This window comes from Salvia splendens, chromosome 12 (genome assembly GCF_004379255.2).
Source record: "Salvia splendens isolate huo1 chromosome 12, SspV2, whole genome shotgun sequence".
Lineage (NCBI taxonomy): Eukaryota > Viridiplantae > Streptophyta > Magnoliopsida > Lamiales > Lamiaceae > Salvia > Salvia splendens.
In genome coordinates, this window is record NC_056043.1 from 12970083 (window position 1) to 12986256 (window position 16174).

General features: G+C 39.2%; 1 protein-coding gene across 1 annotated transcript; it reads right to left on the minus strand.

The window, feature by feature from the left end:
* Positions 1-13290: 13290 nt before the first annotated feature.
* On the minus strand, positions 13291-14680 carry LOC121757569. Its single transcript, XM_042153094.1, has 3 exons — positions 14146-14680; positions 13812-14056; positions 13291-13731 (listed from the first exon to the last, which is right to left on the minus strand). Exons 1-3 carry the CDS (start codon positions 14678-14680, stop codon positions 13291-13293), a joined length of 1221 nt encoding a protein of 406 aa, XP_042009028.1.
* Between the last annotated feature and the right edge of the window lie 1494 nt (positions 14681-16174).

Below are 16174 nucleotides of genomic sequence, written 5' to 3' on the forward strand. Positions count from 1 at the left end.
TGTTCGCCTCTCCCTACAGTGCGAAAGGAAGAGCACGTAGCCTATAATCTTCCTCGGTAGAGTTGGGCGACCTCTTCTGAATGCTGCAGAGCTTGCAAAACTCGTGTAGGAACTCATAGGGACATTCTATCTTGCGGCCATAGAAGTGTGGCATAACCGGCAGTACATTGGTCTTGATGTCTATCAACCTTTGAGCTGGGGTGATCACTATTGCTTGTGCCGGCTCGCCGTTCAAATGAGCGTTGAGCGAACCGATCTCTGGATCGTTGTCTGGTTCAGCCGCCATTCTGACGGTTCCTTCTTCGTCTGAGTCTGCAGTTGACTCGACTTCCTCCTTAATGGGCGGGACTAGGTCGTCGTCACTTTTCGAACTCAGCTGGACCGGATCTCCTGTTGTCAACCCAGATCGGGTAGTAACAGGGGAGACTGTTTTCTTGATCTGCCAACTAGTTTGGGCGTCTTTCCAACCAAATGAGCTATTCTGGTGTCCAGACCATGTACCTTTGCTCATAAACTGAAGAGAAAAAGAAAAACAACAAATTAAAACTATGTACGCCAAAAATCTCTAAATGCAAACATAAATAACGCCATCCATCCCCGGCAACGGCGCCATTTGGAGCGAAGGGGTTAAGATGGCTTATCTTTTAATGGTATATTCTTAGGTTCAGAGGATTCGCTAGAGCACATGGTCTAGGAGATCATGAACTTTCAGAATGTAGTCGTTGTCATAGCAACCCTGCTACAAAACCTCAACCCTCTACACTGTTGGCTAGTATAGGGAAGTCGGGATCGAATCCACGAGGACGAAAGGGTTAGAATGCATTGAGAGAACTTTTTGGAGGTTCGGCTGTTGCCACGCAACAAGAGGGCCTGAGAAATTAAATCTAGTTTATTCTAACTACCAGATCTGGAGAATTAGAAGTACGTAGAGTATAAATGCCTGCATGATTTGAACCAAATTCAACCTTAGAATATTCACCAAATTTCCTGGGTCAAGTAAATGAGTTTCCTAAAATAGCGAGACAAAAGAACATAAGAAAAAGTAACATAACATATTTCCTTAAATAGCTACTAACAAGAAAGCTACAACTAACAAACTATAGCGGATCTGATTCTAACTACCGATTATCTTCATCTTCTTCAGTAAACAAACGCGAACTGGAACAGAATAGAGCATAGAAACATAGCATACTTCAAATTGAACATTAAACAAGACGATTAAGCTAAACATCACCAGATCTAATCTACCAGGTCAAGCAAGTCAGCAATAACAGAAAATTTCATGCAGATCTAAAAGTACGTACTCAGATTCAAACATTAAAAATGAAATCTACACTACATTCAACACCAACAAAACCAGATCCACAACTTTCAACACCATTTCAACTCTGATTCAACCTCGATTTGCTAGATCAACTCCGATCTCACCGATCTCAGCTCCAATCAATAATTCAATTGTGAAAAGCATCCAACTCAGTAAAACAGAACATAAAGCATCAGAATAAAAACGAAAACTGAAAACGGAGCTATATTAACCATAAACTGCAAACAAGTCACAAAACAGTCGCCGAATTTCCGGCAAGGAAATCGGCGAGAGAAAGTACGTGCGAAAAGTAAATTGTTTCTTCGCTCCTTATCGGAGTGGTGTTACACCTTCCAACTGAACAAAACACCACACTATACTACCCCAGATCTCCCATGGAACCAAGTGCGTGAGCTAAGTGAGTTATTTCATAGAGCGACCCGAAACACCTAAGGAATTTTCTAACTAAGAGCCTCCTCTTTTCCCTTTTTTCTCCTCTGTATTTATAGGTGTGGCTCAAATCCCTAGGGCAACGGACTTTGTGATTTGACAATTGTGCCCTTGAGGATTTCGCTCTTTTTCTTCACTTTTTTCTCTTCTATTTCCTCTGCCCTTGTAATTGCTCTTCATTCCTGGGTCTGGCAGATATTTCACCACCTGGACTTATAGATGCGCGTTAGCACCTTAGAAAACACAGAATTTATATCTAAAATAGATGCACGAAATGAGCCTTATCAAATATCAATATGTTTCATAATTAAATAATTACAATGCGGTTATATAGTAATCCATCTGTCATATAGTTGTCCGTGTTTTTCCATTTTAGTTCGTCCACAAATAGGAGTCCCGATTCATTTTTACTATAAATGCTAATAAGGTCTCACGTTCCACTAACTCATTTCACTCACATTTTATATAAAACTAATATATACATGTGGAACCTATATTCCACTAACTTTTTTTCACACAATTTTCTTAACATGTTTTAAAACCCGTGCCGCCAAGAAATGAGACTTCTAATAGCGGATAAAGAAAGTATTTTTTAAATATTTTTCGACCTACCAAAAACTTCCTACTATATTAGTACTCCCTCCACCCCCCATAATTTGTCACCATTTGATCTAGCACGAGTTTTAAGAAATATAATAGAAACTGAGTTAAAAAGTTAGTGGCATGCGAGTCCTATTTTTATATATTAGTTTTATAATAAAATGTGAATGAGAATGAGTTAGTGGAATGTGGGGTCCACTATCAAAAATAGTAAAAGTGAAAGGTGATAAAATTTCAAAATTCCAATCAATATACTACTCCCTTCGTTCCACAGTAGTAAAGCCATTTTGCCATTTTGTTACGTTCTATAGTAGATGAGTCATTTCCTTTTCTAGCAAAAGTCATCATATTTTTTCTCTCTTACTTTGCTCTGTCTTACTTTATTCTTTCTTTACCTATCTACCTTTTTCATTTCTTACTTTATTCTTTCTTTATTTAATACAATTTTTCTTAAATCGAGTGCCGAAAAAAAACGCCCACACTAGTGTGGAACGAAGTGAGTACTTGTTATAAGAATCAAATTTTCGTTTTCCTTATCATTTTAAAATCTATATTTTTGGAGCTCAATGAATTATTAAATCCTAAACAAATTCCGACACTAGTATATATTCCTCTAAACTATATTTGTAGATTAGTTGCATTTGGATGTATTAAGTAAAATTAATTATGTAATTAATTAATTAATAAACATAACGAGATATTATTAGTTAAGGAGTATATATTGTAACAATATAAATATAGACGGGGAGCACATAAAAAATATATCATATTAAGATTACAACGTCCTTCTAAATATAACCATTAGATATAAATATATTACAATATCTAAACTGCCACGTCGCATGATAACTATATTTAAAATACTCCCTCCGTCCACGAAAAATAGAATACATTGTGAATGACACGAGTTTTAATGTGGAATTGGTAAAGTAAGAGAGAAGAGAAAAAAGTAAGAGAGAAGTAGCGTTAGTGGAATGTGGAGTCCATATTATTAATAGTGTTTAATTGTGTTAGGTAGCAAATTTGGGGACCTTTTTCAAACTTGGTCTATTTTTCATGGACAACCAAAAAATGGAAAATGTGGTCTATTTTTCGTGGACGGAGAGAGTACAACATATTTAGGGACCGTTTGGTAGCTATGTTACAGCTAGATAGAAGGACTTATCTGGGTTTAGTTGCTTGCTTGGTAGCTCTATTACAAATCCGCATGACCCGTGTTTTGTATCCGGCCAGGACAAAGCCCACTTAAAACCCTATGTTTCAAGCAACAATGTAACTACCCATTTGCCTAGGTTACATATGTAGTCAACCTAGTTAGTTTTAAGAAAATACAATTTTACCGATCAATTTTATATATAGTCATATTTATATAGGGTCATGATAATCTACAAACCCTCTATAATACAAGCTATACAAACTTTAGGCGTTGACATTGTTAACATTCCCCCTAGTGACAGAATTTGTATTAGGCGTTGACATTCCCCCCAGTGACAGAATTTGTATTAGGCGTTGACATTGACATATGAATCCCATTGCTAACCGTTGATTATTTACAAGGAGTGTGTAGGATTAAAGTTTGTAGTTTGTATTATAGATAGAGGTTTGTATTTGATCACACCTCTATATATACACAATATTTTATACAAATACATACTTTAATTATGTTTCAATATAACAAATAATAATTAATGTAACTAATGATATGCAATAATATAATAAAAAAATTAAACTATATAATTATTCATATAATTAATGCACGATGAGAAATAATAAATTATGGTATGCTTGGGTATTTTTAATTACATAAAATATATAATAAAAATAAAAGTAACTAATATAGGTATGGTCATATTTATTTAATTTCTTATTTTTAGCATTTTTACGTAATAAGAAATGGCACGCTTGAATATTATTCATATAAATAAAATTATATAATAAAAATTAAAAAATGAAATATTTAAGTTATGATTAAATTTATTATGTACTCCATTTTTAGCATTTTATATAATAAGAAATGGTATGCTTGGATATTTTTCATAGTCAACAAATTGCCAAAACCATCCAAAATTGACTATATAATGTGTGAGGTATTAAAGTCATGAGAATAATATCTTATATGGGCTGTTTTTCTAATATTGACTATATCTAAAGAATTCCTATTTTAACACCAACTACTCTCCTTATATTATCATAAGGTACATTTATGAAATGGATTAGTTATGTATAAAATAATGCAAACTTTTTGGCCAAAAAAGCATTCCAAGATGCATTACATGTTAACCATAATTACAAACTATGTGAAGATTGCATCACGGTTTACAAATTATTGCATCTTTTATAATAAGTACTTGCAGTATACATTCTGCTTTGACCAAATAATAGTGTGCAGTTCAAATCAAATTGCATTAACTTAAAAATTGCATTATATAATTTTCCAGCATTTTATATAGCTCTACTGCATTTGCAATTGCATGCATATAGTATTTACAATTGCAATTCAGTGCCATAATCATGCAACTAGTATGATTGCATCATAATTATATTAGTACTTCAGTTCCGATAATATTTCGCTATCTCTTCTGCTTTTGAAGACAAATATTTGCCAAATATAATACTTAATTTTGCATCATTTGATACAATATATTGCACTACTACCCAAATTTGTATTAATAAAAAACAAATTTACATAAGGACAATTTGTGTTGTGGACTCGACTATCGTCTACGACGACGGATGCTTGGTTGCAACTCGTCTTTTGCCTATGATGCTGATCTATCGATATCTGCATAAAAAATTTAATTTACAAAGGCATAAACGACAAATTAAGCAAACATTCGATCTATTCATGCAGAATTTCAAACAAATTAAGTAAAAGAATAACACGACAAATGAGGCCGAATGATCTACAATAATACTTTTAGGTACAGAGGACACCACAAAATAAGCAAACTGCTGTACAAAATAAGCAAATTGTTGTACAAAATGAGCAAATCCCCAAACAAATGAAGCAAAATTTAGCACAAAATAATCTTTCAAACAAAATAAGCAAACTATTAATTGTAAATTTCAAACAAGTTATGTGAAGAACGAACTTATGGTTGTGATGATCGAAAAGGAAATTAATGAAATGACAAGATGCAAGGAAGAACACAAGCGAATTACGTGGTTCGGCGTAAGCCTACATCCACGGGCAGAATCTGGTGTGTTTCTTTATTGATCACTCGAGAGATTACAAACACAAGAGCACTCAAAACTCTCAAGAATTTACAAGATGGAAAAACCCTCAACTCGCCCGAAAACTTCTTGCTTCGAGAGCTAAAAACGCACAGCTGAAAGATAACACTTCCTCTCTTGAATTCTCTCTCTATCACTTTTGATTTCTGTTGTTGTTTTTGTGGAATGAATCGCTACTTCCTTAAGTAGTACCGATCAAGAAAAACCGCCGAACAGTTTCCTTTGCCGAACAGCTTCTTTTTCCGAACAGCTTCCTTTGCCGAACAGCTTCCTTTGCCGAACAGCTTCCTTTGCCGAACAGCTTCCTTTTGTCCGAACACCTTTTGGCGAACACCTTTTGGCGAACACCTTTTGCCGAACACCTTTTGGCGAACACCTTTTGCCGAACACCTTCTGGCGAACACCTTTTGGCGAACAGCTTCCTTTTGCCAAAAACGGTTATAACCGTTTCCAACGGCTAGTTTCTGTTTCGGTTCCCAACGGCTATTTCCTGACTTGATTCTTCCACCAGCTCAATCCGATCTTGATGAGCTCAAACACTAACAAATCCTCCACCTTTGAGCAATCTAAGATCCATCACCACCAGTTCCACCTTCCTTCCCATACTTACAAATTTCGGACCACCCCAACCAAATCCAAGCAATGTCGGAACTTGGATCTCGGTAGGGCTTTAGTAAGTGCATCAGCCGCATTGTGCTCGGTGCTGACCTTCTCAATCTTCACCGCACCCTTCTCAACCTCATCTCGAATGAAATGCAGCCTCACGTCTATATGTTTGCTGCGTTCATGATATGTCTGATGTTTCGAAAGACAAATCGCGCTATTGCTGTCGCACTTGATCACAACATTCTCTTGCTTCACCCCAAAATCACCAACTATACCCCTAAGCCAGAAGCTTTCCTTTACTGCCTCAGCAAGAGCTATATACTCTGCCTCCGTCGTCGATAGAGCCACCACGGATTGGAGATTAGACTTCCAGCTCACCGCGGAGCCGAACAAGGTAAATATGTACCCAGATTGTGAGCGCCTATTATCAAGGTTAGCTGCATAATCTGAATCGCAAAACCCAATAATGCTATCCTTATCTCCTTCATTCTCTGATTTGAACATTATTCCCAGATCACTACTTCCTTTAAGATACTTGAGAATCCCTTTCAAAGCCAACCAGTGCTCTCTTCCCGGACAGGACATGTATCTGCTCACCACGCTTACCGCATGAGAAATATCAGGCCTTGTGCATATCATCATGTACATCACACTCCCAACTATGTTGGAATAAGGTATCTGGCTCATCTCTCTTTCTTCTTGCTGATTTCTGGGACATTGTGATTTGGACAGCTTAGTCTGTTGTGATAGTGGAACTGAGGTTGTTCTACTCTTGTCAATCTGATATTTGTGCAGTACTTTCTGAATGTAGCCTTCTTGGGACAACCACAACACCCTCTTATCTGCACTTCTGAATATATCCATTCCCAAAATCTTGCTAGCACTCCCCAGATCCTTGATTTCAAATCCCTTTTTCAATAAGGCTTTCACCCTATCTAGCTCCTGTCTATCTGGTCCAGCAAGCAAGATGTCGTCTACATATAATAGCAAATACACAGCAGGTCCCTCAGACTTTGATTTGAAGTAGACACAACTATCATATCTGGAATTTATAAATCCCATACTCTGCATATGTTCATCAAACTTGATATGCCATTGTCTACTTGCTTGCTTCAAACCGTATAGACTTTTCTTTAGTAGACAAACCTTATCTTCACTCCCATGTATCACAAATCCCTCTGGCTGATTCATGTATATAGTTTCCTCAAGCTCTCCATGAAGAAAGGCTGTCTTCACATCAAGTTGGTCCAAAAACCAACTTCTTTGAGTAACTATAGCTAGCAAAATTCTGATTGAGGCATGCTTTACCACTGGAGAAAATACTTCATTATAGTCTATTCCCTCCTCTTGTGTGAACCCCCGAGCTACAAGCCTAGCCTTGAACCTAATCTTGTTCCCAACCTCCAATTTTTTCTTGTATATCCACTTACAACTCACTGGTTTTTGTGTGGAAGGTCTCTTCACAAGCACCCATGTCTTGTTTTTGATCAGGGACTGTATTTCATCTATCATAGCCTCCATCCACTGCTTGCTCTCCTTAGAACTCATAGCTTCCTTGAAGCTTGAAGGCTCTGCATACTCTATGTTTTCTGCAACACATAGTGCATATAGCAAGTATTCTTCTTCACTGTATCTTGTAGATGGTTTAGGGATTCTTCTGACCCTATCTCTGGCTAGAACATAGTCACCCAAATCCTGCTGCTCAGGGTTCAACACATCAGCACCTGCTTCTTCTTGTTCACTATGATTTCCCATCTGCTGTTCAGGCTCAGCAGTTCTATCTGCTCCAGAAACCTCCACCTGAACTGATTCCTCAGCCTCCTCAGGTTCTGGAACACCCATCTCCACCATCCTCTTAGGCTCTGGTTCTTTCTCAGAATGAGATGGCCTCTGGCTCTCTTGAGCCTTTTCCAGAAATGGCATCCTACTTTCTTCAAATTGCACATCTCTAGAGATAATAACTTTCTGATTTCCTGGCTCTATGCACCACAGCCTGTAGCCCTTCACTCCCCTTTGGTATCCAATCATCACACATCTCAAGGCCCTTGGCTCCAACTTACTTTGCCTGATGTGTGCATAAGCCATACAACCAAAAATCTTCATATTCGAATAATCCATGGCCTTTCCATACCATCTCTGATCAGGAGTGTCAAAAGCTATAGCTGAAGAAGGACTTCTATTGATGAGAACTGCTGCCATACTCACAGCCTCACCCCAGAATCTCTTAGCCATTCCAGAGCCAAAGAGCATACATCTAACTCGCTCTAGGATGGTTCTATTCATGCGCTCAGCGACTCCATTCTGTTGGGGATTAGATGGAGATGTCCTATGCCTCTTCATACCTTTCTGCTTGCAGAAAGAATCAAACTCCCCACTCAGAAACTCCAGCCCATTATCAGTTCTTAAACACTTCAAAGAACACCCTTTCTCCACCTCCACTTCCCTACACCACTCCTTGAATTTCATGAATGTCTCTGACTTTTCCTTCAAGATAAACACCCATAATTTTCTAGAAAAATCATCAATAATGGATAGAAAGTATCTACCTCCACCCAATGAAGCTGGTGTAGCTGGGCCCCACAAGTCACTGTGGGCATAGTCTAGTGGTGACCTTGAGCTGTGAATTCCTCTCCCATAGGGCAGTTTCTTACTCTTTCCGAGCACACATTGCTCACACAAACCCAACTGCTCATTGGGATTTTCCAGCTTAATCAGCTCCTTCTTGGCCAATTCTTTGATTCCATTTTCTCCCAAGTGTCCGAGTCTGAGATGCCACATTCTTAAGTCTAATACCAGATTCACAGATCCAGTAACCACACTTGCCTTTAGATAGTATAGGCTTCTCTTTCTCTCAGCCATCATAACAACATCACCATTCTTGACGATGTTCATAATCCCATCAGACAATATGCAATTATATCCTGCTGCATCCAACACTCCAATAGAGATCAAATTCCTCTTAATCTCTGGAATAAACCTCACACCAGTGAGTAACCTGATGGAGCCATCATGAAGTCTAAGCCTGATGGACCCAACTCCTCTGATTCTGCATATCTGGTCATTTCCTAACAAAACTGATCCAGCTGCATTCTTGATTTCCTCAAAATGACTTCTAGTTGGACACATGTGGAAGCTACATCCAGAATCCATGATCCATGGAAGTTCTTCCATGTCCTCAGTCACACACAGAGCCTCCGGGACCACCAACTCTTCTGCAATATCAGCATTGTTCTTGCCATTTTCTTCCTCGGCCTGCTTCTTCTTCCAAACCCAACAATTCTTCTTTATGTGGCCTGGTTTCTTGCAGTGATGGCATGATCTGGTCTCTTTCCAGTCAGCTGTCTTGTTTTTCCATGGCTTCTTCTGTGACTTTCTTTTCACATTCTTCTTGTGATCAGTAACACTCAGACTCTCAGACACCATTTCAGTGGACTTTGGATTAGATTTCTGGATTTCCTTGAGCTTTAGAGCAGAGTACACCTCTTCATATCCAATCTTGGACTCTCTACCAAGAAGTATAGCATCCTTGAAATGCTCATAACTTGGTGGCAAGGAATTCAACAACATCAGAGCCTTGTCCTCATCTTTAATCTCTTCATCAATGTTCTCAAGATCATCGATGCACTTCCCAAATTCTTCGAGCTGTTCCAACACACCTTTTCCATCAGCAATCTTGAAAGTGAGAAGTTTCTGCTTCAGGTGCAGCCGATTTGCCAAAGATTTGGCCATGTATAATGACTCCAACTTGGACCAAACTCCAGCCGCTGTCTCCTCCTTTGAAACTTCTCTGAGGACTCTGTCATTGAGGTTGAGTATCAAGGTACTATATGCCTTGTACTCTCTGTCTTGAGCCTTTGCCTTCTCCTTTTCATCAGGCTCGGGCTTCTCCCCCTCATTACTGCCTCCACCATTTAGGGTTTCCCATAAACCCTGTTGCATCAAGATTGCTTTCATCTTCAGCCTCCATAGGCCAAAATCATTTCGGCCTGTGAACTTTTCAACATCAAACCTTGCTGCAGCCATTATTCAAACAGGTTGAGCGCCTTCTTGAGGACAAAGAAAGAACTCCCAAAACTTTGTGCCTTCTCGATCAATTCAGTGGGTGAAGTTCCCACAGACGGCGCCACGTTGTGAAGAACGAACTTATGGTTGTGATGATCGAAAAGGAAATTAATGAAATGACAAGATGCAAGGAAGAACACAAGCGAATTACGTGGTTCGGCGTAAGCCTACATCCACGGGCAGAATCTGGTGTGTTTCTTTATTGATCACTCGAGAGATTACAAACACAAGAGCACTCAAAACTCTCAAGAATTTACAAGATGGAAAAACCCTCAACTCGCCCGAAAACTTCTTGCTTCGAGAGCTAAAAACGCACAGCTGAAAGATAACACTTCCTCTCTTGAATTCTCTCTCTATCACTTTTGATTTCTGTTGTTGTTTTTGTGGAATGAATCGCTACTTCCTTAAGTAGTACCGATCAAGAAAAACCGCCGAACAGTTTCCTTTGCCGAACAGCTTCTTTTTCCGAACAGCTTCCTTTGCCGAACAGCTTCCTTTGCCGAACAGCTTCCTTTGCCGAACAGCTTCCTTTTGTCCGAACACCTTTTGGCGAACACCTTTTGGCGAACACCTTTTGCCGAACACCTTTTGGCGAACACCTTTTGCCGAACACCTTCTGGCGAACACCTTTTGGCGAACAGCTTCCTTTTGCCGAAAACGGTTATAACCGTTTCCAACGGCTAGTTTCTGTTTCGGTTCCCAACGGCTATTTCCTGACTTGATTCTTCCACCAGCTCAATCCGATCTTGATGAGCTCAAACACTAACAAGTTAAGCAGATCCTCGCCCAAATTAAGCAATATTTCCAAAAGCTTCACCAAATTTTTGACAAAGCAACAATCTTTCCAACAACTTAAGCATATTCTCACCCCAATGAAACAATCTTTCGAATAAATTAAGAAAATTCTCAAACAAATTAAACAACATTTCGAAGCAATATAAAATACAAATTAAGCACATTCAACAAATAACTGCACATAATCTGTCCAACATTATTTCCAATGTGTTCTTTTGTTACCACAAAACTAAGCAACAAATAAAAAATATTAAGTCGAAATAAAATAAATAAAGCAATTACCCCAAACTAAATTGAAGAACAATCATCTATCCTATTCACTTTTCACAAAATTTCACAGAAAACCCACGATGAATTCAGTTGAAAGTAGATGTTCACAACAACTAGATTTTGCTAGGCTTTAGAATTTGGAGGTTTCAAGAGGGTACATACCGAATTGGAGAAAGAGTTGAAACATTGGGAATGAGTGAATGATGAAATCATAACCACAGATTTCTATATCTAACAGCTCCTATAGGTAGGATATTACTCCCTCCGTCCCCGATTAAGAGTCACTCTTTTCCATTTCTGGCCATCCCCCATTAAGAGACACTCTTCCCACTTACCATTTTTGGACATCAAAATTACCCTTTATGTTTAGCAAAATTTACAAAAAATGCCATTATTTACATTAAAAAAAAGGAAATGAAAACTCATTAGGGTTTGCAGTCAACTCCCTCACTCTCGATTCAACTCCCTCACTCTCGATTCTCTCTCTCACTGTCGACTCTCTCTCTCATTAATCCCTCACCCTCTTCCCCTCCGCCTCACTCACTCTCCCCCTCCGCCTCCCTCCGAAACGATGGACACCATCGTCCCTGAAATACTGCCGGACTGGGTTGATTACGACGCAATTGGTCGTCGGTCCGTGGATCACGGTGTTCCACCGTTCATAGGCCACGCCGGGGCTGAAGGGCCGACACCTCCCGATTGGGTCTTTTACGGATCTAAAACTGAAGCTCCGTCCGATGCTCTCGACGGATCTGAAACCGAAGCTCCGGCTCAGGGTTTCGACGGATCTGAAACTGCAGATCCGTCCGAGGGCTTCTACGGTTCTGAAACTCTACCTCCGTCCCCATTACTCGACTGATCTGAAACCGAAGCTCCGTCTCAGGGTTTCGATGGATCTGAAACTCAGCCTCCGTCCGAGGGCTTCTACGTTTCTGATAGTCTACCTCCGTCCCCATTAACCGACGGATCTGAAACCGAAGCTCTGGCTACGGGTTTCGACGGATCTGAAACTCAGCCTCCGTTTGCCCCCTTTGACTGGCCGGAGACCAAGCTTCCTTCACGTCCTGTTAATTTGGGGGAAAGCGAATCACCTTCCATTGGTTTGGATGACATCGAGGAAGGCATAGATGGAGCAATGCAGCCGGCGGTGGAGCCAAACAGAGAGTACACCGACAATGAAAAAGCAATTCTATTAATCATGTTTCCTTGCATGAAGGATCTCATTTGACTTGTGAGTTTCTTTCTGATGCAGCCTATTTCTGATGCAGCCTATTTCTGATGTACTCCATGTTTATGTGCATTGATCCATGTTTATGTGATATTGAGGCAGTGGGAATTGTTGATGACTGTTTATGTGAAATTGAGGTAGTGGGAATCTTCAATGAATGTGTATGTGCATTTGTGTGCCTGTTGTAAGTGTCCTCTGATGTCCCTATGCATTGTGTTGTTGTCCATATGCCATGTGATGAAGCTTTTCTGCTTACTTAGCTCAGCCACCCCTGTGTATGGTTTGGAGGCTGTTATAAGTGTAATGCCTTGTGTTGTTGGCCATATGCCCTGTGATGAAGCTTTTCTGAGGGAAATACATAAAAAACCACCCCCTATGAAGGGTTTGGAGGCTGATTTGAAGTGATAATACAAAAAATATTCATTGTTTACTTAATAAGGTGTACAATGATGATGTTTATACAAAATGCTGCCTATTTAGCTTAGTAAGCCACCCCCTATGAAGGGTTTGGAGGCTGATGTCATGTGATGAAGCTTTTATGATGGCATTAACAAAAAATGCAGCCTATGCAAAAAAAAAGAGTTTACATCTTAAACACAAACATATGTTGGTGCTTATACTGTAAACTCCAGCCCCTAATCTTATGTCTAGTACCCTAAAGCATGGTTAATATGTCATATGTGTCTCCAGTGTTGTTTTCAGGCAGCTTTAGGTACTCCAAACTCTCTCTCACCAAACCTCTTCAACCTGAAGTTGTAAAGGCAGCCCCTCTGTTCTGTGCACTCTGTCCTTGTTTAAATGAGGGATCTTGTAGCCATTCTTCCCATGCACTTCTAATATTGCTGTCAAACAGCTTTGCAATGTGATGAATACTCACTCTATTGAGAGTTTGTGGTGAGAGTTCTTCAAATGAGGTAAACACATTCCTCAGCAAGTCATCTAAACATGTGGCTATCTTGTCATTTTGAAGTGATTGTATTGCCCTGAAATACCCAAGGTCTAACACATTTGTGTCTGGGGAGTTGGGTGGTTGGCTAATTAGATGGAACTCAAACCCATCAGTACTAGCAAGTGACTCAAACTGTTGGTCAACAACTCTTAGGTGAGGTTTGACATTATCTTGCTGGATGAAAATCTTCTTGCTTGCATTGGCTGGCCATTTGGCCTTGATTGTTGGTATAATCTGGCAATGATATGTGTATGTGACTAAGTGATGACATGAATAATGTCTGATAGCTTTAATGACAGAAAAAATTGGCATACCTGTTTTAGGAGACAAGCTGTCATGACTTCCTTGGCAATGGATTGAATAGGCTTTGTCTCAATTGTCCCTTTTGGCCTGTTCTTTGAACTTCTTTTGGCTGGTACTTGGTCTGTGAATGGGAATAAGCCTATTTTACCATCGAATATGATTTCCCCATCAGGCCCACAAAGTGGCCTACTGACAGCAGCCATGAACATCACTTTAGTGATGAATCTCTTAGACTTACAGGACCTGTATGAAACATCTTCATCCAGCAAAAGGTAGTCTTTGTCATGTAGAACCATTTCTCGTCAATATGAACAATGTTGTGCATTGAATGGTAAAGAAGTTTACCTTCAACTTGTGTTGGCTGAATATGAGCAAGACACCATTTCATCCTTGTAATTTTGTTGGTTTCAGTCAGTGTAGGCTTGACAACACTTGGATGAGGTTTCGACTGATTACTCTTAAGAAATCTACCAATTGTTGTCTTGCTTACTTCCATCTTAGAAGCAACCTTCCTTATGGTTGATCTCTCAAGCATGGACAGGTTTCTAAACTTGTCTTCATCTAGCATGAGTTTATATTTGTGTTGATAACATGTTGCTTTGCCTTGCATCATGACAGGTTCCCCTCTGTCTATTTGCTCCTTGCTGATCTGCCAAATTCTCTGTGCTGTCCTTTTATGGATGTTGAATCTTTTGGCTGCCTCTGTAAAAGAACCTCTTGGCAGCACTCCAGCCTTACTTCGCTGTAGAAGAAACTGCGCAATGTGGTTTTTTTGTTGGCTGTTCAATGCTAATTTAAGCCGCTGCCATCCACCCCGCCGCTGCCCCTGCTCCTGCTGCCCCTGCTCATTGTCCAACACTCGGACCACCTCAAGCTCCATTGCCCAGTGATGAAAATTTTCTGAGGGTATTTCACAAAGCCAATAGGTTTTCCTTTTTTTTGTTTTGGTTGGTGGAAGTAAATTGGCTTTCCCTCCCTATTTTTGGCAGGAGTTTGAATTTGACAGTGCAATTTTGTTTTTCCATTCAATTTTGCAATTACAGTGAAATTTGACAGTGAAATTGACTCTGAGGTCTTTTCATTGCAATCACAGTGCAATTTTTTTTTCCATTCAATTTTGCTAACACAAGTTTAATTAAACAAGTGTTATCGATGAAATTTATTTAATCACTACACCATTATCTAATCCTCCAAAGTTTAATTGGACATTGAATAGTTTAATTAAATTTATTACACCAAAAGTCAAAGAGGTCCCACATTCCACTACCTAACTCCATTTACTACACCACACATTCAAACACTTCCTTAAAACCCGTGCCGAGTCAAAGAGCGACTCTTAATCGGGGACGGAGGGAGTATATCTTAAAGTCTATAGGGAGTGTAGTGCTCTCCTATAGACGTCAATGAGAATGACAATAAAAAATACTGAGTATATAATTTTTAAATTATTTAATTAGTAAACTGAGGTTTTAGAAGATATATAATATTCCATCAATCCCATTAAAAATGAAACGTTTTTATTTTGAGGTTGTCCAACTAAAAATGACACATGGTACGCACACTGATTCACTCACACTGCACGCATACTGTACAACTAAACACAAGCACACACATTGTACACACTGTACCTCACACATACATATATGTATCGGCAATCTAATGATTTCTATTATGTGTTTTATGTATATGTGTGATCTTTAAATCTATGTGCCTCAATTAATAGTGGAAAAATGAAAGAAAAAGTTGCTTGACGTTTTATGAATTGAATATCTCCCATCTAAGGTCCCATCATCATTTTGGAATCTTCCCAAAAAATTATTGAAATATAGTTAATTCCTTAATCCCATGTGAAGCTTTTTAATAATCGGAAAAAAAATCCAAATACTACACTCATACACATACTGCACACACTAAAAACACACACTTTGTGCACTAAACAAACACTGCACGTACACGCACACGCACACACACACATACTGATTTACGCACACAATTTCATAGAATTCCAATTGAATGGAAAAAAAATCCAAACACTACACTCATACACATACTGCACACACTAAAAACATACACTTTTTAATAATATGGCAAATCTTCAACCTAGTATGGTAAGTCTTGGAGAGAAAATAGGGTAATTTCTGTGCGCCGCATTTTCTCAGCGGACCGCTGTACTTTGTTCAGGGGTCGTTGCAAATCATCCTGTAGCCGGTGGCGGACACAAATGGTGGAGGTTGAGCCCCTCCCAAACTGTTTTTTATAATAAATTTCTACTATAAAATTTTTCATCATTCTTAGAAGTTATCTTCAGCCCTTCCAAAGTTAATATCTTTGGGGTTTAATGAGAAGGAGGGGATGAAAAATAAAATCGCAGAGA

Coding starts and splice junctions, on each gene's coding strand:
- LOC121757569 (XM_042153094.1), bottom strand. CDS start 14,680: ATGGAGCTTGAGGTGGTCCGAGTGTTGGACAATGAGCAGGGGCAGCAG. Junction 14,057..14,145: donor TCAGCCAACACAAGTTGAAG/GTAAACTTCTTT, acceptor TGCTGGATGAAG/ATGTTTCATACAGGTCCTGT. Junction 13,732..13,811: donor CAGCTTGTCTCCTAAAACAG/GTATGCCAATTT, acceptor TATCATTGCCAG/ATTATACCAACAATCAAGGC.